The 25250-nt window shown below is 37.0% G+C and overlaps 1 protein-coding gene across 6 annotated transcripts; it reads left to right on the top strand.

Moving 5' to 3' along the window:
* The first annotated feature begins 1235 nt into the window (after positions 1-1235).
* Positions 1236-25250, top strand: LOC149837334 (RAF-like serine/threonine-protein kinase 20). Of its 6 annotated transcripts, none has more exons than XM_090005970.1 (10): positions 1236-1431; positions 1649-4507; positions 4615-4701; positions 4793-4945; positions 15018-15181; positions 15319-15466; positions 21413-21535; positions 22360-22447; positions 24326-24787; positions 24897-25250. In XM_090005970.1, exons 2-9 carry the CDS (start codon positions 1844-1846, stop codon positions 24490-24492), a joined length of 3594 nt encoding a protein of 1197 aa, XP_089862096.1. In that variant the 5' UTR covers positions 1236-1431; positions 1649-1843; the 3' UTR covers positions 24493-24787; positions 24897-25250. The 6 variants fall into 6 exon arrangements, with proteins under 6 accessions (XP_089862096.1, XP_089862094.1, XP_089862093.1 ...); XM_090005968.1 differs by having other exon boundaries at positions 1278-1431; positions 1652-4507; positions 24308-24787; XM_090005967.1 differs by having other exon boundaries at positions 1278-1431; positions 24308-24787.

Here is a 25250-nt window from a genome sequence, read left to right as displayed (position 1 = left end):
AATTATGAATGGATCCACGAGCGGCTTGAAGCGTACCCGACCAGCACCCCTTAGTCGAGCTTGGTCCACCTAGACCCACTTTGGTCAAAGGCCAAAGCCAAGCATGTCTCACACTTTTTAAAATGCCCGAAAAGGACAAGATATTCTGGTGGCCGTTATAAACGGCCACAAAGTGATATTTTGAAGTCAAGTTTAGATGAAAACATCACAAGTTATGACTATCTTTACAATTATAACATGTTAAACTATTTTAGATTGATAGTTTTCACTTATTTTATTTTTCCTGCCGATAAAAATCGCTATAAAACAAAAAAAACTAAAATCCCTTTCAAAACGTTTCACCGTGCTGGCACGGAACTCTCCCGCACCATAACCGATCCAGTATACTCAACAATCCCTAATAACCGCCCTTCTCGGGTAACGCGTCGCCTCATTATTGGCCCCAATAAAGTGCAAACAAAAATTCCATCCCTCTTGCGCCACGTGGAGACCACGTGGCAGCTGGCAGTGTCTCCACAAGCAGCGAATAATCCTGAAAGATTCCTCCCTTCACCAAAATCCTAAACTTAGAAAAATAACTTCAAAAGTTAAAAGGGCAAATTATTCGCCATGACATCATTCGGAGAATATTACATTCTTTTTTTTGATATTTTTATTAAAATTCCAGCAAAACTGGAAAAATTCAAGTTAAATAATGGAAGAAAAACAAAAGCACATTTAAAATAAAAGCTCAACGATATTTTAACGACAATAGCGTACACATCTGAATAAAACCATGGCATTTTTATTTAAGCGATAAAAATCCTAAAGAATGTAAGATTTCATCTGGATTTTAACTTGTGCTACAAACCTGTTGTTAATGCTAACCTAATTTCCCTCTCGGACTCAAGCCTTTTTTTCTTTCGTATTAACTGATACCTAGATAAGATACAAAAGAAAATATTAAATACTTGCCTGACTTTCGTAGTCAGCCTGAAAAAAAGTTGTTAAAGATGGTTCTGACACGTGTAATCCGGAAACGTATTTTTCCCAGGGAACCTATCGTTCCATTTGTTTTCTCGTTTTTAGTGTAAACGTGGCGTAAATTTGGTAATTTGGCTTGACTTTTTGTTGTTATCTAGTGCTAGCGACCCAGAAGCCAACAAAGGTTGCGACCCAGATTTATCGGTACATAAGCGGGGAAGAAAATATAATATCGGGCACCAGAAATAATTAAAAAACCCATCAGTTATATTTTATTTTTTATTTTATTTTCATCCTCTGCTATTTTTTCGGTCTACGGTTTGCTGCAGAAGCGGAGGAGAACGAGGAAGATTTTCCGAAGGATTTTCGGGATCGGAGAATTAGGGTTTCTTTTTGCAATTTTTTTCCTATCTCTACCGATATCGCGTTCTCCGAGAGACAAACGCAGGAATCCGGTGTAATTTTCAGGTATTTGGATCAGTTTTCACTGATCAAATTTCCCCTTCTTTCAGGTGCTTTTGGTTTCCTCCAGCTCCCAGATTTAGGGTTAGGGTTAGTTTGTTTTTTCCTTGTTGGATTTGGTCATCTAAAGTGATTGGAATCGATTACCGGTTGTTCTGCTCAATCCTGCTGCTGGTTTTGATTCTGGTTTTGGTTTCGGATTTGTATGTATTGGTGATTGCAGCAGAATTGGTTGAGGCTTTCGGGTTTCGATCGAGACGGTGTCGAAGATTCAGTGAAGAAAGGTTTTTGATCGCGATTGACGGTGTTTGCAAAAATCGGATTCTGTATGAATTCATTCTCCACCGAGTTGGGAGTTTTTATGGATTGATAGAGGGTTGTTTTTAGGATTTTGATCTAAGGGGGCTTTGGAGCCCTCATGTGTAATCACAGGGACGGATCGTTAGGATCCTCACAATCTGAATCCGCGAGTAGCCAGAGCCAGGCCGTGAACGGGATGGAGAGTTCCGTGGTGACGGCCGATGACGTTCCTCGGGTGAAGTTTCTGTGTAGTTTTGGGGGCAGCATCCTGCCCAGGCCGCATGACGGGAAGCTCAGGTACGTGGGTGGAGAGACGCGGATCGTTAGCGTTCCTCGGGATATTGGCTTCGCGGAATTGATGGCGAGGATGAGGGAGTTGTTTGAGTCGGCTTCGCTGTTGAAGTACCAACAGCCCGACGAGGACCTCGATGCGCTGGTGTCCGTTGTGAATGACGACGATGTGATCAACATGATGGAGGAGTACGATAAGTTGGGCCAGGGCGATGGGTTCACTAGGCTCAGAATATTCTTGTTCTCGCATCCGGATGATGATGCCCCTCCGTTCGACGGAGATGAGAGGGAGACCCAGCGTAGGTATGTGGATGCATTGAACAGCCTGACCGATGTGTCAGATTTCAGTAGACAATCTGAGATCAGTGGGCAGAGCGAGAAGTTCCAACTCTCAGAGCAGTTCTTCAATTCGATGCAGTTTGATAGCATGAGGAACTGTGAAGTGGTGGTTCCACAGTACAATGCCCACCAATTGGGTACCCTTCATCAGCCGCTTCTTGGGCACTGTAACGTCCCAGTTGTTTACCAAGATCATGAGATGGGCTTTCCGGGCATGCCACAGATAAAACCACTGGGAGCTGCAACTGCACGAGAAGTGCAGCCGCAGTTGCGTACACCTAGATATAATGAGATGGATATGCCATGGAGTCCTGCTTACTATTCATCTGGGCATCAGCCTTCTCATGATTCAAGGCCAGTATCAGAATTCTGCTCTTCCCCTTCAACAGGCCGTTATCGTGTTGCATTTGATCTTCATGACAGGGCGTTTGACGAATGCGGTAATGGCCTCAACGTTGGTCCTTTCGCCACGGTGAATCATCAGGCAGCTTATGATCACCCTGGAACTCTTGTTGATAATTTAGCCCGCATGCAACAGGGCAATCCTGTGGCAGGTGAGTGCAACGGGATTCAGCTCCATATGAACAACCACCAACCTTTTTTGGAAGGAAATAACAAATGTGAGCAGTGCCATTATAATTTCTTACGTAATCAAGCCTTTTTAGAGTCACATTATCCAGATGCTCGCTGGAAACACGCACAGTCTCATCTGGATCAGCCAAATGAAATCAATAAATTCTCTTGTCATTGCAAGGAATGCTATTCACGGAAGGAGGCACTCCTGTTGAATACTGATGTGAAAGAGAATGGGGTTTTCCCCAAAGAACAGAATGAATCCGATCATACCCTTGGTGAATGTTATGGTCATGAGAGAGGGTGGAATGCACATTGCTTGAATCGCTGGCCAGATGAAACAAAAAATCATGTATCTGGAGCACAACTGACTAATGCGCGGCATGTTCCTTTCCCACACAACAACATGAACTACATCAATCAGGAGGATGCTCACCAAGTCAATGCCGCCAGTGAATTCAGTAGTGAAGGTTTTCGTGAAAGTTTAGGTACTGCACCTCATATTCATGCCCCAGCTCTTGATGATATTGGGATGAGGTATGGGAATTTCTCTGCTCCTTCTGGCAAAGATGATCATTTTCATGGTTCACCTGGACCTGCGTATGCATTGCAGAAGACTGGGCAGACTGTTGTTCATGGAGCCTCGTCATATGAGTTGTCAGGTTTTCCACAGACCAATGGTGCAGCCGCATCTGGGTTTTTGAGGGCCACACCAGTTGGAAGTCCCGGGATCTCTTGTATGCGGGCAGATGATGAAAATACTAGGATCTTGCAATGTGGAATTCCAAACAAGATTAACCCATTTGATGCTTCTTCAGCTGGTCATGCTCTAAATATGCCTGCAAATATTGCTAATGATCAAAACCAGGCCATGCTTCACCTTGTTGGGGACAAAGAACTGAATGCTGGTGGTGCTGGACTTCCTATGGAGGCGGTTGTGGATGCTGGATGCATTTATCCAGGTTGTCAGAGGCCTGTGAATTTCACTCATAATGACAGGAGCTCACATTTATTGGCTCCAATGTCTATCGAACCTCAAGGGGATTTGGTAGGTTTTATTGAAACTACAGAACCTCGACAGGTTGTATTATCACCTTCACTCCAAAAGTGTGATACAATGGGTGCTTCTCCTAGCTGTAACCCCATACTTAAGAAGAACTTGAATGTTGCTGCGGAAGAAAGATTGGTAGAACCAGAGGTTGCAAACAAAGAGGTGTATCAGTCAAATCACGCTGTGATACTGATGGAGCCTGATGCATGTGGTACTCATTCCCCAAACAGTGGTGGGGAACAAGAGGGTGTCCTAAAAAGCATGGTGCAAATTGGTGATGCTGCAAAACATGGACCAGAGGACACTCTGGGTACATCAAAAAACATGGAACTTTCCCCTGAATGCCTAAATTTCATACCTGAACTGATTGCATCAGTAAAGAAGGCAAAACTGGAAGGCATCCAACAGATTCAAGGGCAAGGAAATGATGATGCCCCTGACTTGTATGTCAAAAAACATGATCATCCAGGGGTATCACCCAATAATACTGACTCGAACAAATCGTCTCTGCATGAGATCGAGCCTGTGGTGAGTAGAATATCCTTGATTTAACTGTACTTCTCGGGTTTATATTATTTGCAGTTGTATCTGCAGCTTTTCTTCACTTATTTTAGTTTGTCCATCCATTGAAATAGGATGAAGATCCTAACAATGAGAATCCCAAACCATCTAAGATTGAGATGACTAGTGCAGAAGCAGAAGCACTAGAGAAAGGGTTGCAGGTATTTATGTGATGTTTTTGTTGATTGCTCTCCTCCACCCTTCCTTTTTTTGTGCCATGTTGCTCTTGTTTCAAATCCATTTACCTTGCAGACAATTAAAAATAGCGATCTGGAAGAGATCCGAGAGCTAGGATCTGGTACTTATGGAGCTGTCTATCATGGTAAATGGAAAGGTTCAGATGTTGCTATTAAACGACTTAAACCTAGCTGCTTTGCTGGAAGGCCATCTGAGCGTGAACGATTGGTAACTTTTCTATCAAAAGTTCATCTTTTTGTCATCCTTGTCATGATTAGCTGTTGAATGTAGCTTAGTCTGAAATATTTTAGTAACAACTGCAAAGGATCAGACCTACTGCCATAATTCCTACTTCCCACCATCTCTTTTGAGATGAGGACTTGGTTGCTTCTGCCGTCTTCTCTTCATTCTTCTTCCCAATTAGCCAGCTCTCTGCTTCCTCACCTGTTTCAGTTCATAACCAGGGTAAGGGTAAAGATATTTTGGTTGTACATTTGGAACATCTGGCGAATCTCTCGCGATGCATTCCATAACAGGGTAACTTAGAGAAATTTTGGTTCATTCTGGCATTATTAAAAGTAAATCCAAAGGAGCCTGGAAATTGGAACCTTTGATTGATAAAAGGAAATCTCTTTGGGTTGGAAGCAACTAATTGGGGTCACTTTATTGAATGCAAGCTACCACTCCCCAATATAAGACAGGATCTTACCATATGAGCATGGTTCTTATGATGCGGTTTAAGATGAATCATGTCCTGGCTGTATTATTGATGATTCTCCTAATTATTCATTACTATATTACTACCATTTGATGACCAATTGCTTTTCTATTAGGGATGCAATTTTATGATCAGTCACATCTACACAGCTAGATACAGGGGTATGGTCATTATGGCGATGTTTTTCATTGCAAGTAGTTCGTAAAGGGATAATGTGTGTGTGTAAAAATGGAGTGTCTATGTGACGTAGCTGTAAATGGATTGGGTAGTCCTGACCAGATTCAAGTAACTGTTTGGTGGACCCCCTTGGTTGTGTTGGATCTGATGCATGAGTGCTGTTTGTTCTTGAATATGCATTCTATCACTGTAGGATCTCTATAGTCCTAGATTAGTTGGATCTAACCAAAGGAAAACATAGAAAAAATGTGTATGTAATGTTAAAATAGCATGTATATATAATCTGTTTTTGAAGTCAGGGGTATTTTGGTCTTTTCCCCTTGTAATAGATACTGTTTATTAGGAACAATTTTTATATTTCTTATTTTTATTTTTTACGTTTATTATTTTTGGTCTTTCTTTTCACTGAGCATGGGCTCTATGGTCATTTAAATGTAGAGTCGTTGGGAGCTCACAATGACTCTTTTGGGAGCTCCCAAATGCCCTCTCTTGTGTGTTATAAATAAGGATGTCTGTCCCCTTTATTTGTCAATGCTTTTGCTTAAGCATATCTCAATAAAATATATATTTTATATTCTTGTGTTGCCATTGTTGACTTTTGTATTGTCCCATAGTGGACTTGTGCATATGCACTTGTGTTCGTGATCTTGTAAGATCTTGTTTTGCATTTCTGCATATTTCATTACATGGTATCAGAGCGAAAGGACCTTGAAGCAACTTGTTAGTGATGATCGAGGGAGTGTGTGCTTCTAAATGCTTGTGGTGGACGTGTGCTTGCCACCTTCTTTTTTATCTATCTATTATTCTCTCTCTTTTCTCATCTTCATTATGGAGAAAGATACAAAATTGACATATCCTTCAAGCTAAGTGGTTCCAACTATACGTGGGCCATCGTCATGGAAAATAACCTCAAGGAAAAAAAAAACTTTGGGGTTATGTGATGGGGATGGTTCCCAAACCGCAATTAAAGCTTACCAAGCTTGAAGGAGGTCTTGAAAAAGCTATTGAAGGAGTTTACCGTGCCAAAACAATTCTTGATCATTAAAACATGGTAGAAGATTGGGAGAGCAACCATGCAAAAATTCTTTCATGGTTTATGAATAATGCCGACATTAAGATTTGTGCCAACATTGCAAAATTTTGAAAAGCTAATGAAGCTTGGTTATTTATGAAGGGTATGTATACCCAAAAAGATATTGCAAGATAATATTTCTTGCAAGAAAAGATTAGAACTACAAAGCAATGGGACATGAGTGTCTCAGATTTTTTTATTGCCTTATCCTCTCTATGGGATGAGTTGGCACTTTTGGAGCCTAAGTGGATTGCCATCGAAGATGTGAAACTTAGGCATCAACAAATGAAAAGGGAACAATTTTTTTAATTCTTGCAGGGTCTTCGACCCAAATACGACAAGTTAGATATTCTTTTCTACATAGATCTACACCGCTTCTCCTAGAAGATGCGGTTGCCAAAATATGTCAAGAAGAAACTCGTCTTGGTATGATTAAAGGAAGAGATGAATTGTTGACGGTGCCCGGCAACTACGCGAAGACCCACAGACCTCCACACTTTGAGAGGCAAAATAACTATAGTGAAAATACAACAACAAAAAACAACAACAACAACAAACAACAACAACAACTACGCCTTCATCCCAAAACAATTGGGGTCAGCGATATGAACCAAAAAAGAAATTCATTTTGGGTCTTCCACATGAATCCTTTTCCTCCAATCATTTCTATCCAATGCCATGTCCTCGGTGAGGTTCAAAGCATTCGTATCCTTACCTATCATCTCCATCCAAGTCTTCCTAGGCCTACCCCGACCTCTTTTAACTAATATATTTTCCCATTTCTCCAACCTTCTAACTGGAGCATCATTAGGCCTTCGCCGAATATGTCCAAACCACCGTAAACGATTCTCTCGCATCTTATTTTCAATGGGTGCAACACCTACCTTCTTACGTATCTCCTCGTTCCGAATCTTATCTTTTAATGTATTTCCACACATCCATCTAAGCATCCGCATCTCAGCTACACTCATTTTTTGAATATGATGTCTCTTGGCAGCCCAACATTCCGTACCATATAGTAAAGCGGGTCTAATAGTCGTCCTATAAAACTTTCCCTTCAACCGCAATGGCATTCTACGATCGCACAACACTCCAGTTGCACTTTTCCATTTCATCCACCCAACCTTTATCCTATGATTTACATCTCCATCAATTTCTCCATACTTTTGAATGATGGATCCCAAATATTTGAAATAATCATTCACCGGTATTTCTTGCTCACCAAGCTTCACTACACTCCCATCACTACTTCGTTGCTTACTAAACCGACATTCCATATATTCAGTCTTACTCTTACTCAACTTAAAACCTCTAGCTTCCAATGTCTGTCTCCATAATTCTAACTTAGCATTAACCCCAGCTCTAGACTCATCAATCAAAACAATATCATCAGCAAACAACATACACCACGATACATTTTCTTGAATTGATCTCGTAAGCTCATCCATCACTATCACAAATAGGAAAGGGCTTAAAGTAGATCCTTGATGTAACCCAACCGTTATCGGAAAATTGGTTGTCACCCCTCCACAAGTGCGGACATTGGTTACTACTCCTTCATACATATCTTTAATTATACTAATGTACTTGAGAGAAACACCTTTCTTCATCATTGTCTACCAGAGAACGTCCCTAGGTACTCTATCGTATGCCTTCTCTAAATCAATAAAAACCATATGCAAATCTTTGTTCCTCTCTCTCTATCTTTCAATAAGTTGTCTAAGAAGATGTATAGCTTCCATAGTTGATCTTCCAGGCATAAAACCAAATTGATTCTCCGATATCATGACAACCTTCCTCAACCTAGACTCAATCACCCTCTCCCAAAGTTTCATAGTATGACTCATGAGTTTTATACCACGATAGTTTGTGCAATCTTGTATATCACCCTTATTCTTATATAAAGGCACCAAAGTACTCTTCCTCCACTCATTAGGCATCTTATTTGTTCGCCAAATCAAGTTAAAAAGATTTGTCAACCATTCTAAACCTTTCTCCCAAGCATTTTCAAGCCTCGATAGGTATATACCATCTGGGCCAACTGCCCTTCTTGATTTCATTTTCTTCAAAGCCTCTGCAATTTCTTTCTTTTGAATCTTGCGCATGAAGTCACGATTTATCTCATGAAAAGGAATGGAGAAGTCTCCAAGATCTTGAGCATGACTATCATTAAATAGCTTATCAAAATAATCTTTCCATCTCTCCTTAATCTCCTCATCTTTGACTAAAACCCTTTGCGTGTCATCTTTGATACATCTAACCATACCCAAATCCCTCGATTTCCTATCTCTCGTCTTTGCAAGCCTATAAATATCCTTCTCGCCTTCTTTGGTATCCAACTTGTCATAAACCTCCTTATATACCTTAGCCCTCGCGTTTCGAACTACTTTTTTAGCTTCCTTCTTTGCTATCATATACTTCTCCAAATTCTCATTATCACGACTCTTACTTAGATTTCTATAACACTCTCTTTTAACCTTAATAGCTAATTTGACATCCTCGTTCCACCATGATGTATCCTTACCTAGTGGTGTATCGCCTTTAGACTCACCAAATACCTCCTTAGCCACTTTTCTCATGCCACCCGCTATCTTATTCCACATTGATTATGAATCCTCCTCGAGACACCAATCAACTTCCTTAACTACCTGCTCTACAAACATTCCTTGTTTAGCTCCTTTCAGTGCCCACCACTTAATTCTAGGATCTATCCTATGTCTATCCTTTTTGCGGCATTGTCTAATTCTAAGATCTAAAATTAAGACTCTATGTTGTGTAGCTACACTTTCTCCCGATATAACCTTACAATCGATGCAACAACCCCTATCTCTCTTTCTAAGTAGGAAAAAATCTATCTGACTCGTATTAACCCCACTTTTAAAAGTTACTAGGTGAGACTCCCTCTTCCTAAACCAAGTGTTTGCTAAGATCATATCATAGGACAAACAAAAATCTAAAATCCTTTCTCCACTTTCATTTCTTTCTCCTATACCATAGCCTCCATGGATACTCTCAAAATAATAACTATAATTGTGGTAAAAAAATTGTTTGTCACTATTGTAATGAGTTGGGACACATCAAACCTATTTGTTCTAAGCTCGATGGTACTTTCAAATACAAGGTGGCTTCTGTTGAAGAATCCATTTTCAAAAAGGAAGAAGGAAAAAGTGGAGGTGACTTTAAAGATGCCATTGGTCAACTTAGTCAAATAACCATGATACATTAATAAATTCTCAAGGCATCATCTTCTACATTGCGTGTTATCATTGCCTCTTCTTCCTCTCCCGATACATATTCTTGGATTCTTGATTGTGAAGCTTCTTTTTATATGATCCCACATGAGAATGCCTTATCCGATATATGCACCAGCTCAAACTTGTCTTGTGTCTCTACCACTGATAGAACCTATGTCACATGGGTGCGGGTGCGATACGGGTGCGGTGCAATTTCAAAAATTTTGGACACGGGGACTCAGCTATATATATATATATATATAAGACTCGATCAAAGTTGTGCCCATTAGGGGACATGTGATGAGTTGTGAAGCCTACTTCAGGGTTTTTTACCTTACAGGATGGGGGGGTTCCCCCGGCGTGGGTCCCGCTGCGCGGGCGGGGGTCCGGGGGGACCACCCTTGGCGGGGGGTTATAGCCCCCCCCACCCAGTTTTTTTTTTAAATTCTGTAGCCCAGATTTTTTTTTAAAAAAAATCCAAAAAAATGGACCAAAATGACCCTGGGTTCGTTGGCCGCACCCAGGGTCGGGTTGACTGAGTCCGAGCAGCACCCGTGTCGGTGCGTGTCGACGCGGGTGCGTCGACCTTGGAGCCGAGTCCGTGTGACATAGAACCTATTTGAAAATAAAAAATATTGAAACATTAAACTCTTAAGATTTAAAAAAATTTCTTGTTCCCAAAGTAAGAGTTGTTCCCAAGTTAAATTTAAACCTCTTTCCGGTTTCTCAAATTTTTGATAATGAATGTGAAATCTTATTCTCATCTAAGGGTTGCTCCGTGCTCCGGTCTAGGAAGCAGATTGGGCAAGGCCATAGGAGGAGAGATCTCTATTTCATGGATTCTTTGTCTCTTTGTTTGAAATATTGTTGTAATTATGTCCAAGCTAAAGATGTTGAAACTTGACATAAAAGACTTGGACATCCAAGATATATAAAGATGTATCTTTTCCCTTTTGGGGATTTTTTTTGTAATGAAAAATATATTATTTACAAAGATTGCATTTGTGAAAAAATAAAATATATTCCGTTTTCCAAAAGAATTTTTATTTTCAAGAGACCTTTTAAGTTAGTGCATTCAGATGTATGAAGCCCTTCTTCGGTGATATCTAAAGGTGGTTATTCATATTATGTATGGATTTATATCCTTAATCTTAAATAAGAGGTTTTTTCTTTTTTTAATGAATTTCACGTGAAAATCAAAAATCAATTTCAAAGCAACATTTTCATACTTAGATCGGATTCGGGTGAAGAATATTTATCAAATGAATTTCAAATTTATTTAAAACAAAATGGTATTTGCCATAAAAAATCTTACACAAAAACTCCTCAACAAAATGGACCAGTGGAAAGAAAACAGACATATTGTAGAAACCTCTAGAACCCTACATATTTTAAAAAATATTCTCAAAAGTTTTTGATCCGATGCCGTTCTAACTTCAATTTATTTGATAAATAGAATATCCTCATATTCTATAAAAAATGTTTCTCCATATGAGAAACTATTTGAAATAACACCCGATTTCAAGCGTTTGTTGATTTTTAGTTGTAAATGCTTTGTGCTTTTACACGAGAGATAAGTTATCCCTAAAAGCCATTGAATGTATATTCATTGGATATCGAAAAAATAAAAAAGGATATAGATGTTTTGATTAAAAAAATAACAAACTTTATGTTTCTAAGAATGTGACTTTCTTAGATTCTTAGAAAATGAAATTGGATTTGATAAAGATGATAAAAAAGAGGAGGTAGACTATACTTTTTTGTTTGATCTCTCTCCAAGAAAAGATGAGTATATTTATGATAATTCTTTGAATAATAATGAAGCCATGGATGATAATGAACATGAATGCTCTAATGATTTGAATGTTGAGTCATCACCAAGTAGTGATGACGTTGTTGATAACTCTACTAAAATTATAAAAGTCTATACTCGGCGTGAGCAAAGAAACCCATCTACTACATTAAAAATATTCTCTAGAAGATCTAGCTGAGTATCTATTCCATCAAATAGGTTTGTATCCTATGGTTCCTTGTCCCCAAACTATAGAGCTTGCTTAATAACACTACATTCCTACTATGAACCGTCTCATTATAATGAAGCCAATTTTTTTCCATTTCATACAAGCTATGAATATGAAACTAGATGCTCTTAAAAAAGCCAAAACTGGGGAAGTCATTACATTATCATTAGAAAAGAAAACCATTGGGTGTAGATGGGTCTTTAAAGTGAAAACCAAAAGTGATGGAACTTTAGAAAGATATAAAGATAGGTTAGTGGCCAAAGGGTATTCCTAGGAATACAAAATTGATTATGAAGAAACTTTTGCACTCGTAGCTAAGATGACTAGCATTAAAACTCTAATAACAGTTGTCTCTTCTAAAAAATGTCTTATATATCAACTAGATGTTAAAATTGCATTTCTCAATAAAAAATTAAAATGATAAGTTTATATGGATCCTTCAAAGGGATTTGATATTGAAGAGGAAAAAATTCTTAGACTTAGAAAGACCTTGTATGGTCTTAAAAAAGCTCCTAAGACCTGGTGTGATAGATTCAGTAATGTTATGATTCATTTGGGTTTTCATTTTTGCTATACTGCCACTGCTATTTTTGTCAAAAGTACAGGTACTAATATTGTTATCCTTCTACTATATGTAGATGACATGATTGTTACCGGGAATGACAAGCTAGGAGTTAGCGATGTTAAAAATGTTTTAAAAGAAAATTTTATTGTCTGATTTAGGTTTCTTAAGATATTTTTTAGGTATTGGAGTAGCTGACTCTCCTATAGGGTACATTCCTTCTTAAATGAAACTTACTGCAAATATTTATGTTAAATCTGGCATTTCAGATGATAAGAAGGTGGAGACTCTTGAAGTGGTGAATGCTAAGTTAAAACTTGAAGATGAGATATTTCTTGAAGACCCCACACCTCGTAGACAACTAATTGGGTCTCTCACTTATCTGTCTATTACGGTATTACCAAACCAAATATAACTCATGCAGTTCATTCCGCTAATCAATTTCAGCATGCTTCAACCACCTTACACATGAGTGTTGTATTAAAGATTGCCAGATACATTGAAAATACTATAACTAAATGACTCTTCTTATTCTTATATTCATCTTTAGATTTACTTGCTTATACTGTTGCAGATTGAGAAGAAAGTTTCAATGATAGAATCTCAACTACTGGTTTTTGTATATTTTTAGGAGAGTCATTGATTGTTTGAAGATGCAAGAAGCATCAGAAAGTCTTATTATCATCTACTAAAGTTGAGTATAGGGCTACGAAAACGACAACTATAGAGCTTGTATGGCTAAAAAATCTTCTGAGAGATACAAGGGTTGTCTCCTCCAAACCTTCGAAGATGTGTTGCGATAATGAAAGTGCAATTTACATTGCCCATTACCACACTTTTCATGAGCACACTAAACACACTGAAATGAATTGTCATTATGTCCGTGATGAATTTTTGAGAACTATGGAGTTGCCATATGTCACATTAGAATTTCAGTTTGGAGACTTCTTCAACAAAGCTCTTGCTGCTTATTTTTTGTTTCTTTTCAACAAACTTTCGGTGTTTATACCGTAAGTTTGAGGGGAATGTTAAATTGACATATATATATATATATATATATATGTTTTTGAAATCAAGGATATTTTGGTCTTTTTTCCTTGTAATAGATGCTGTTCATTAGGAACAATTTTTATTTCTTGTTTTTATTTTTTACTTTTTATTATTTTGTCTTTCTTTTAACTTAGCATGGGCTCTATAGTCATTTGACTATAGAGTCGTTGGGGTCATCCCAATGGTCATAAATATGAACGTTGGGAACTCCCAACTACTCTTTTGTGAGCTCCCAAATGCCCTCTCTTGTGTGTTATAAATAGGGGTGTTTGTCCCCTTTATTTGTCAATGCTTTTGCTTAAGCATATCTCAATAAAAAATATTTTTTATATTCTTGTATTGCCATTGTTGGCTTTTGTATTGTCTTATAGTGGACTTGTGCATGTGGACTTGTGTTTGTGATCTTGTAAGCTCTTGTTTTGCATTTCTGCATATTTCATTACATGTAACTCCCTGTGAAACCTCCTCCAACTTAATTGTTCTACTGTTCCTATCTTTCATCTTCCTTCAGTTCCCCTCCTTAGCCATCAAGATGTCAAGCTCCTTTTATTGTACTTGGTGGTGTTGGCCTGAGCTACTGTGTGTGTGTGTGCGAATCCATGTGCATGCGAGCATATGCACCCGTGCGTGGGTTAAATCTGTCTGTTACTCCTGGACCAACTGATTGTCTGTTAAAATGTTTTTCTCAACTCTAGGAAGGATTTTTGGAATTCTCTTTTTCCGCAGAATAAAAGTGGTGAAAATCCTTCAATGCTTTCTTTAATTACAAAATCTTCCTAGATCAACCAAGCACACTTGGGTGTCTTTGAGCCTAGTTTTGCTATAATCTAAAGGGGTATTCTGCTGACATTTAAATCTCATCAAACAAGACATATTTATGCTGGATTATCTCTCCCTGATTCCATTATTGTCATAGAATGATCATAGCTAGTGTTCATGTGCTGGTAGAACATTTTGATATAAAAATAGCTCTAGTAATTGCTTAATTGGAGAGAGAGAGATTTGCATATATTTTTTTTAAAGTAAAAATTGAATCGATTACCCCGTTATTTGGAGGAAATTGTCCAGATGCCCCAAATAGTTGGAGAATTCACCACATATAATAAGAAATCTGTAAGGGCTTTTTCAAAGGGGCATGTTGTTGATTAGTTGGGATCGTCTTGCTTCTGCACTAATGACAATCATTTTTAGATGCTGCAAAATAAAAACTTACAGTTGAGAAAATGTTAGTCATCAATTAATTTGGAACTCATGCAACCATCATATTTCATGTACTTAGATTTGAAGAGTTTCTTTTTGAGGAAGTTCCAAAAAAGACTCATTCACATAATATCTGGCATTCCTTCTTTTTCTTTGTTTTGGTTTCTCTAAAGATTTTTATATGATAATTCTATTTATATTCTTGTAAATTCTTTTCTTATTTGACTGATAGAATTATAACTTTATATTCTTTTTGTTATGCTTTAGATTGCAGACTTTTGGAAAGAGGCTCTGATATTGAGTTCCTTGCATCATCCAAATGTTGTATCATTTTATGGTGTTGTCCGTGATGGTTCTGAAGGATCGTTGGCTACTGTCACAGAGTTTATGGTTAATGGATCCCTAAAACAAGTCCTACAGAAGAAAGACAGGTTAGTCGTTTATCATCAAAATACCCTTCTTTTCCATAGAGTGGCTTCCGTTACATCAGATAAAATTGCTCGCAGATTTGTTAAGCATGCCACCTAGTGTTTCACTATATCGTGGGCTAACCTCTTTAATTGGACAGAACAATTGATCGTCGGAAGCGATTAATCATTGCAATGGATGCATCATTTGGGATGGAATATTTGCATGGAAAAAATATCGTTCATTTTGATCTGAAGTGTGAAAACCTATTGGTGAACATGAAGGATCCTCACAGGCCTGTATGTAAGGTATGATGAAGCTCTTTCTATTCTGGATATGTAATTAACACTTGTGCAGTTATTCTAGAGGAGCTATTCTTGGTTCAAGCCTTCTGATACTTCTGTCATACAATCCTGTACCATGTTGGTTAGAATCATGCAAAGTGTTGCACACATATTTCCATGGAGGGTCTGCATGTTGACTTATCTATCTGTGTTCTTTGATATGTACCTATGATCAGATCTGTTTCCATGTGATTTTTTTCAGCTGTATAATTATCTCTTTGTCACCCATAATAGTCACTTTTCCATATGTTATAGGAGCGTCCTCTAAGCTTGGCACAATATTTAACTGCCTGTGGATCTTACCTCTGACCATTGGGGAGCTCTATTTTGGATGCTGCTGAAGCGTTTTATCTTGTATTTTAGTTTTTCTTTTACCACGCGGATGTAGAGTTGTTCTTGGAAGCTTGTCTAAGAAAAGGAGTCAGTTTTGAGGCTGTTTTTCAACAGAATATTGGTGGCTTCCTTCGCCTGCACACAAGAAATCAGTTCTTTGCCATCCCAGCATTTGTTTGGACATTAAGACACCACATTTACTCAATTATTGTACACACTATGAAAATGTCATTGTCGTAAATATTTAATAGGTAAAAAAGGTGCTGAAGCTTGCTTTATCTTGGCTCTTACTAACAAATCCATGTGATACAAGTTATCATGTACTAAATTCTTGAACGTGGAAGTTCATTTACCTGACCAACATTGTGGTTGCCCATTATAGTGGATCAACTGAAGCGAAAAAAAAACCTGCTTGTAAAATCAGCATTAGATCAAGCAACTACATCACATGGATATGGATGTGGGAGTGGACGTGATGTGGATACACTTGGTAGAACAGATATATATACCAAATTATTATACCAGACATCTCTACTCAGTAGTTCCTTACCTTCATTAGTACCAAATATTTACCCCATGTATAAATGCATGCATACATACATATATACATATATGTATGTATGTATGTATATATGTATGTATGTATGTATATATGTATGTATACATGTATGCATATATGTGAAAAGTAAATATCTCTGTTTGGGAGAAGGGATTTGTTGGCCATGATGGAAGTAGTGTGGTATTTTCTAATGCTCAATCCTCAAACCATGGGATAGGGGTGGTATAACCAGTGGATACGCTGGCCACTCTTCTTGCTGGTCTTTAAATTCTTGCCGACCATTCCAATTATTTTATCATTGCACCTTCCTAAGAAGCTGTAGGTACGACCTAGTCCATGAACCATATCCGATTTTCCTGTAATCAGAAAACAGGTTGGTTATGATTTACGAACCCATTGGTCAAATACAGTTCTAACATCAATCAACAATATTATGGAGCCTTGAACTCTATAATGTTGGATGTGAACCCAATTGAGATCCAAATCACTTGAATATGTGAGCCCTAATCCAGATCAAACATGAGTTGATCCAAACAGACCCGACTAAACATCACCCACTTGAACCAAATCCTGCGAAACCCAGCCAAATTTGCCAAGTCCTACTTGTGATAATCCACAAGATAACTTTCCCCATCTAACTCTAATTGAACCAAATTAACCAAGCTTAGCAAAATGCTCATTACTCAATGTGGGGTTGTAAATGGGTCGGTTCATGTTGTGTTTCATTAGGCTGATGCTTTACAAGTTTTGAAAAATTTGGAAAAATGGACCTGAATTCAGACTTATTTGATCCAAGTTCAGGTTTGATTCTGGTCTAACTATTTATTTTAGACTCAAGTGGGTTATCAGTATGTGTATAAAGATACTAAAATAGGTATATAACTGCCTAAATAGTCAAAAGTGCTAGTCGGCACCTAGGCGTAAGCCCCCTAAAAGGCCTAGGCGGTGCCTAGGCAGGAGTAGTTGGCAGGTGGAACAAAAAGAGAACAAATTAAAAATTAAAATCTACAACAAATTCTTAAAAATAATAGAAAGTAAATATTTAACATAGTTTATGAAGCCAAACAACTAAAACTTAAAAAAACCCATGAATGAATTTAAATAATTAAAACCTAATTACATTTTTAACATTTAATTTCATCTAAACAAATATTCGTTTTGCTGCATCAACTGGAGATGCACAAAAAATAAAATTATTTAAAATAAACATATAAAAACATGAAAACAAGACAAAATACTGAAAATAAATACTTAAAGGCATGTTTATAATGTTTTAAATAGTATACAAACAAATGTAAAATACCAACCTTGGTGCTCCTTCCCCAACTTAGGTACTTGCCTAGGCACTTAGGCAGTAGACTTGCGCCTAGGCGGGATTTTAACTACATAGATGCCTGCTAAATCCACGTTCTCAATTGGTAGCTATCAATCAGGATGCCCCAAACAGGTAAGTAGAAATTTCTAAATCCATAAATCAATGGAGCATCTATAGATTCCATAACAGCATCTCCAACAGCGAGTTTCCAAATGGAGCCTAAATTTTTTCAAGAATGTTGAAGAGAAGCTATCCAACTAATATCTGAATCTTTCAATTTGCTTTGAACAAACATGAGCTATTGTGATGTACATGTAACAGGATTGTACTATGTTTGTTTCATTTGTTCAAAGATGCTTATCACTTCCAAATCAACCTCCATTTTCCCTGCTTTCCCAAATCTAAGGTGTCATATTGGCCCACCACCACCACAACAACAACAACAACGCCTTCATCCCGAACAATTGGGGTCGGCGATATGAACCAAAAAGAAAGTCATATTGGCCCACCATAATGAATAAATGTTCCTTTCGTCAAATGTCCAATCTGGCCAAGTGAGAAGCAATAGTTTCCTCTGTAAGGTGCAAGATTAGAAGTATGAGGTGTTATTTTGACCTGCCACAATGAGTAAATGTTCCTTCCATCAAATGTCCAATCTGGCCATGTGAGAAGCAGTAATCTCCTGAGAAAAGTGCAAGATTAGAACAAGTGTTGCAAGGTGTTCTTCTTGCACCCAACATAGATGACATTGACTGACGAGATGCAGCTCTCTATTTTTTAGATTAATTTGTTGGAACATGAACCACAGAAACCGTCCACATAAAAAAGTAGCACAAAGGCTTTCACCCATAGCCACTAGAAGCTTTTACTTATACTGGAAAACTCGTTTTTTAGAAAGCTGCTTTGGAAGTTGGAAACTAAGGGCTGTGGAACTTTTAAGCTAATTCAGGAGGCTCATTTGTTGGGAAGCTGGAAAGCACCTTGGAAGCCCCGTTCCTTATCATAGGGAAGGATGCCCAGTGACCAGATTTTTAACATGATAATTGAACCTTTACTATGTTGGAACATGATCCACAGAAAACAAGCCGCATAAAAGAGTAGCCTGAAGGCTTGGACACATGGCCACTAGAAGTTTCCACGTATTCTGGGAAGCTCATTTCTTGGAAAGTCACTTTGGAAGTAGAAAACTAAGTGCTGCGGAAGTTTTTAGCTATTTTGAAGGGCCCATTTATTGGGAAGTTGCTTCGGAAGCTGGAAACAAAGCACTTTCGAAACTTGGTTCCCTTATCATAGGGAAGGATGCTTTCAATGATATCAGATTTTTAAAATGAGACATTTACTAAAAACCAACACTTAGATAATGAATTAAAATTTATAACCAGCACTACAATTCACCTATGGTAATTAGGCTGAAAAATAAATAATCTTTGTAGTTTCCTAGAATGCAAACTTTTCTATTTTTATTGAAAACAAAGGTGGTATTTTAGGTTATTCATTTAGGAAAATAAATCAAAGAACAAATATTCAAAGCTTCGCATGGCCACTGAAAGCTTTTACGTATTTTGAAAAGCTGGTTTCTTGGGAACCCATTTCAAGTTGGAAACTAAGGGCTTTGGAAGTTTTTAGCTATTTTGAAAAACTCATTTCTTGGGAAGCTGCTTTGGGAGCTGGAAACTCAGCACTTTCGATACTCTGTTCTCTTGTCATGGTAAAGGATGCTCCCAATGATATCAGATTTTTAACATGAGAATTAAACTTTAACTAAAAAACACTTACATAAAGAGCTGAAATTTATATCCACACCATAGTTCACAGATAGTAATTTGGTTGAACAATAAATTTAAATGGCAATACATTTTCTGTAATTTCTTATATTGCAAACTTTCTATTTTAATTGAACTCAAAGGTGTTTTAGGTTATTCACATGGGAAAATAAATCAAAAAACAAATGTTCAAAACTTTCTTCTTATTATAGGAACTGTACGCTATTGTCCACTCTCTTGTATATGATTTTGTTTTATGTTTGTTACATGTATAGTAAACTAATTATTTCCAATAACATATACTTTATGTTTTAAAGGCAACAAATTTAATTAATAAATCTTAGATGAATTAGTAGGGTCATATAATATAAGAATTCCAACTCTTCTTGTTTATGCATTCTAAAGGACTTCTTAATTCACTTTTAACTGCTTCCCAGTCACTTCTCACTTCCCACTTCACAACTGAAATATGAACATCTTGTTTTTCACTTTTGCATCTTGCATCACTTCTCGATTCCATTTTCCTCTTTGGTAACCTTTCCTGGTCCCCAAGTTACTTTCTTAAAAAGAACTTACAAGACTAAACTAGGAAATATAACTGGATTTAATAGAAAATTGCTCATATTTTCAGCACTTTCCCAATTACTTTATCCATCCCCATAGAAGTTGACTTATCTACCAGTGCACTTATTAAACAAGTCCAAAGGCTAAGGTCTTGTAAGGTTAGATTTTTGTTAGAATAATGTAAAACATAATATATATATATATATATATATATATATATATATATATATATATGGCGAGAGAGAGAGTTTTGACTTGCATGGTCTATGGTGGATGTTAACAAGTTCACCAAATCTTTTCTCGATTACAGTACTGAGGGATGTAATTTTTCTTATTGAACTTTACCTTTTAAGCCTATGTTTTTTACCTGAAAGAGAAGTTCTTGCATGCTTGTAAATTTAAGATAGCCTTGGCTATGGTGCTGGAACAAATCGATACCATCACATTTGGAATTTTGTTTAGCGAAATAAAAATTTGTGAAACTTGTTAATGTCCAACAGTCCATAAACGATGTTAACAGTGCTGGTATTATTGTGCAGACAATGGACATTAATATCTCTGTGATTTTAAAGTGCTGCGGGATCATCAGGACATTTTAATAAAATAAGTTATTCTATCGTGCTTTTTGAATTATAGCATATTTTTTCAATTATGATATTATCTTAAGAATTTTTAGTTTTTTAACTGAATAAATTCATTATGTCGAAGAGATTTAAATCTTTAAAATATTCTTATCTATGTCACAGAGACTCGGCAAACTGGGTGCCGCACCTGTGTCGACGCGACGCGACGCGACGCGGGTGCGCATGCGGTCAACCTAACCCTGGGTGCGTTGACCGTGCCCAGGGTCATTTATGTCCAACTTTTGGACTTTATATATATATATATATCCCGCACCCAAGTTTTTTGAAAGTGCCGCACCCACACCCGCACCTATGTGACATAGATTCTTATGCTTTGTAAACTTTAAATGGTTTGCACTTTCTTATTATGGTTACATTTTTGTATATTAATTAAAAGGCACCAGTAGAATCATTTGCTTTTTTCTCCTTTCTGTTTTTTTATTCATTCAAAATTATCAAGTTGTTCTGAAGAAGAAACATATTTATAGATTATTGCTAGAAATATTCTCATGGCGTCAGATAAGCTTCCCTGTCTAGATAGAATTACACTATCTTAATCATCTTTAGCTTTTTAAACTGACATTTTCTGGATTTTTTGCTCGTAAGTTTCTGTTTATCAGGTAGCTGGCACTTTAGAGACAAACTGTTTCATGCCTTTTCAGCGTTCCTTGTCACTTGATTTTGAGCTTGTGTTCTAGATGCATGGTTCCACAAATTGTTTTTGATGTCATTACTTCTGTGAAAAATAATCAGATTGGAGACTTGGGCTTATCAAAGGTACGACAACATACTTTAGTTTCAGGAGGGATTCGTGGAACTTTACCGTGGATGGCACCTGAGCTTCTGAGCGGAAAGAAGAACATGGTGACAGAAAAAGTAAATTAATCATTTCTGAAATGAATGTTTTTTCTGAGTAGTTATTGGGGTTATTGCAAAAACAAACCAAGATTCTGTTATGGTTTGAATTCATTTCACAATAAATGCTATAATTAAGAACCATATACAGCTTTCTCATTAATTGTCCAAATACAGACCCTTCATATCCTATCATTAATTTAAAGATGGTTGGTGATTGATTAATATAAAATTTAGCCAATTGATCCTCATTAAACTTCTTTTTCTCTCACTCTCATATGGACATGAGGAAAAAATTATTTAAAATTTCACAAGGTTTAAGTGAGAAGTATTTAAAATTAATGACACATCCTCTGATGTACTGAAAAATCCTTGAAAATGGAATGTTTTCTTTCTGTATGAACTTGCTTTCTTTTCTGAGAGAGAGAGAGAGAGAGAGAGAGAGAGAGAGAGAGAGAGAGAGAGAGAGAGAGAGAGAGAGAGAGAGAGAGAGAGAGCAGCCTTCCATTTCTTTTGAAGAAGAAAGATGGGTAAATTTAGGAGAGAAAAAGGGAAAGGGATGGGTGAAAGAGGAAAAGAGATGTATACTTAATTAGGAAGACTTGTTATTTTTATTGATTTAAGGATGATGCAAAGACTTTTAAGGGAAAGAAAAACTATTATGCAACAATTTGGCTAAGCATGGTTTTAGTTAGCCATATAGAAAATTGCAGCATGCTTTCGTAATATAAAATTTCTAGGGTATGAATTGAACTATAAAAAAAAACTGGGTATACTTTTTGCAAATAACCCTATTTGTTATTGGTCTTATCTTTATAACTAACTTTATGGTTAATATGATTTAGATTGATGTATACTCATTCGGCATTGTCATGTGGGAACTACTTACTGGAGAAGAACCTTATGCAGATATGCATTGTGCCTCAATAATCGGTAGGTCTTGTACATTCTGGATCACAAACTTGCTCTTTCTGGTAATTTTTTTGTTAAAAGCTTTTTGTTTACTATGATTTTCTTGATTCTCTCTCTCTCTCCCCTCTATGTATATATAGTTATATACATATATCAGTCACAAATGTTGTTCTCGGCGATAGACCATTTTCATGGGAAAACCTGATGCAACGACCAAGCTCCGCTTCCAGTCTGTCTTTTTTAGCAAAGCAGATTCTCTCTGCAAAGCACCTGACGCATGAGTACTTCGTACCCCGTCTTTTTGTCGCACCCAAACAAAAAACAGAATAAAAAATGTGACACTAATTAAGGAAGAATCTTTGAATCTGAAGAGAGTCCAATGCTTAACTAGTCATTTTTTCCTCTGACAAGAAAGGCTTTGATGACGATTGCCACTCCTTGAGGTTGATTAATGAACTTCGGAACTTGACTCCACAGGGCGGCTCTTCCCACTATTGAGACAAAAGTACATGTCTCTATAGATTTTGAATTTTTTTGAAAATTCTCGAGGAAATATCTGTCTACTAAGAAAATATTATAAATAAATATATAATATAAAATAATATAAATGATTATGACTGTTTTATAAGATTTTAGAATAATATGAACACAAATGCAAAGCACTAGTCTCATATTGAGGAGGAGAGGGACTAGTGTTTTTATAGATTGTTTATAAGGTATTAATATAGTTTACAATGTAAAGGGACAAAAAATAGTCCCATATCGAAGAGTAGGGGGAAAAACCTTCCTTCCCACCTCTATTTAAGAGGCTCCTTCCCTCTCTCTTTGGTGCATTTAAGAATGGCAGCTATTCACGTGGGTGGAAGTCCACTCAGCAGCTTTTCTAATATTTTTTAAGTGGGGTTTAAATTCTTTTGCTTTAAATAAAGTTGTTTTGTTATTTTGGTTGTTAGCTTCAATAAATATGCGATATTATCACAAGATATTTAAAGTGATTAAGATTTTGAAATTCTCTCGAAATTATCAGGATTATGATGTTTGGTGATTACATCTCGATAATGTCATGAGATTTTCAAAATCTCGACAATATTTCTTACTATGACACATGCGTTGAGGCATAGCGAAGCACTCCACCAAAAATGAAGCAAGGCATAAAGCGTAAACCTCAAAAATATATTTTTGAAAACTTAAAAAAAAGTTAAAAAAATATCTAAACATACAAATAAATAAAAGAAATGCTTTATTAATGAAGCAACAACCAATGAGAAATATAAAATCTCAAATAAATACCGAAGAATATGAGATTAACATATAAAAGTAACATTAATGCAATGAATGAAATAACTAACACCAATGTACAAGATGCATAGTCACGGAAGCAGGGCTATCCATCTATCTAAAGCCATGAATGAAAACTGAAGAAAACAAAGTGGAACAGAGAAAAATAACAGGATCTCATTATACATGTGAAGTCATGGTTTCATTCATCCGTCGTATGCAGAAAGGTGATAGATAAACACACAATGGTACCTACAATTTCACATCACATCGTGGTGCTAATACAACAACCAATGGTTATGGGAGTAGAGAGAGAGAGAGAGAGAGAGAGAGAGAGAGAGAGAGAGAGAGAGAGAGAGAGAGAGAGAGAGAGAGAGAGATGTTACTGGTATTGGTAGTAGACCATGTTTTTGTTTCAAGTAAAATGTTATGTCTCCGAGTCATGGAGTTATGTGAAATTAATTTCTGAATGGGGGTGCAGATATGTAAGTTGAGGAATTTTTAAGAATTCTAATCAGTTACAGTCTTCTCGCTGAAAAACTTTGCATATATTGTACTATGTTTCTTTTCAATTATATTTGAATTCTTTCACTGTGGTGTTAGCGTCTTGTCATTCTTCAGGTGGGATTGTGAATAATTCATTGCGCCCACAAATACCTCCTTGGTGTGATCCTGAATGGAGATCTTTGATGGAGAGCTGCTGGTCATCAGATCCAGGAGAGAGGCCATCCTTTGCAGAAGTTTCTCAGGCATTGAGGAAAATGTTTGCAGCGCTCAATGGAAAGTGATGAGTCAACCTTGAGGATACAAATTCTAGAAGCATATAGTCTCTTGTTCTCCTCTTTCCTCTCTATGTACATCCACATTTTCTTTTCAGAAAACCTTAGGCTTGTGTATTAAGGTCATCATTGTCACAAGATATGCATATTCAGGTTTGTAGGGATGCACCATGTTAAGTGTGGAGTATATATCCATCTGCATGGTGTTGTTTCATAGGGTATATGGGCAATTACATGCCCCTATAGTGCAGTTCTCTTGTAAGATACAGTTATCAATCAGGAGAGATGAATGCTGGTTTTCAATGTAAGTTGCTTTATTACTCTTTCGCATGCATTTGCTGATCTTCCATTGAATTTATGTTGTTGACATTTGTATGTGAAGTTGGTTGACTCTTTCAGGATGATACTTGCAGGAAATTGTCATTGTCGCTTTGCATGGTGGATTTGTATAGACCTTTTGCAGTTTTCTAAAATCCAGGGTATCATGTGGCATACTTTGATTCAGGTGGAAGCTGTTTGAGGATGTAAATCAATTTTGTGTTCTATTGACTGTGATCAGCCATGCTGAGAATGATGCCCTGCATCATGTTAGGACTGGACCTGGAAGTTGTGGATCCAAATTTTGTATAAAGCTGCTTTTGCAATGTATCCAGATCTTTAACAGTTTCATTTTTTCAAATAAATTTTCCAGTCAGATGTATAAAGTTTATACATACAATATAGTTTTTACATTCTTGAAGTTATAATTCATTACCAGTTATACTTTA

Source organism: Nuphar pumila, chromosome 5 (genome assembly GCF_984573655.1).
Source record: "Nuphar pumila chromosome 5, dmNupPumi1.hap1.1, whole genome shotgun sequence".
Taxonomy (NCBI): Eukaryota; Viridiplantae; Streptophyta; class Magnoliopsida; order Nymphaeales; family Nymphaeaceae; genus Nuphar; species Nuphar pumila.
The sequence above is the reverse complement of the archived record's forward strand: the minus strand, read 5'-3'. Positions and strand labels throughout refer to the sequence as shown.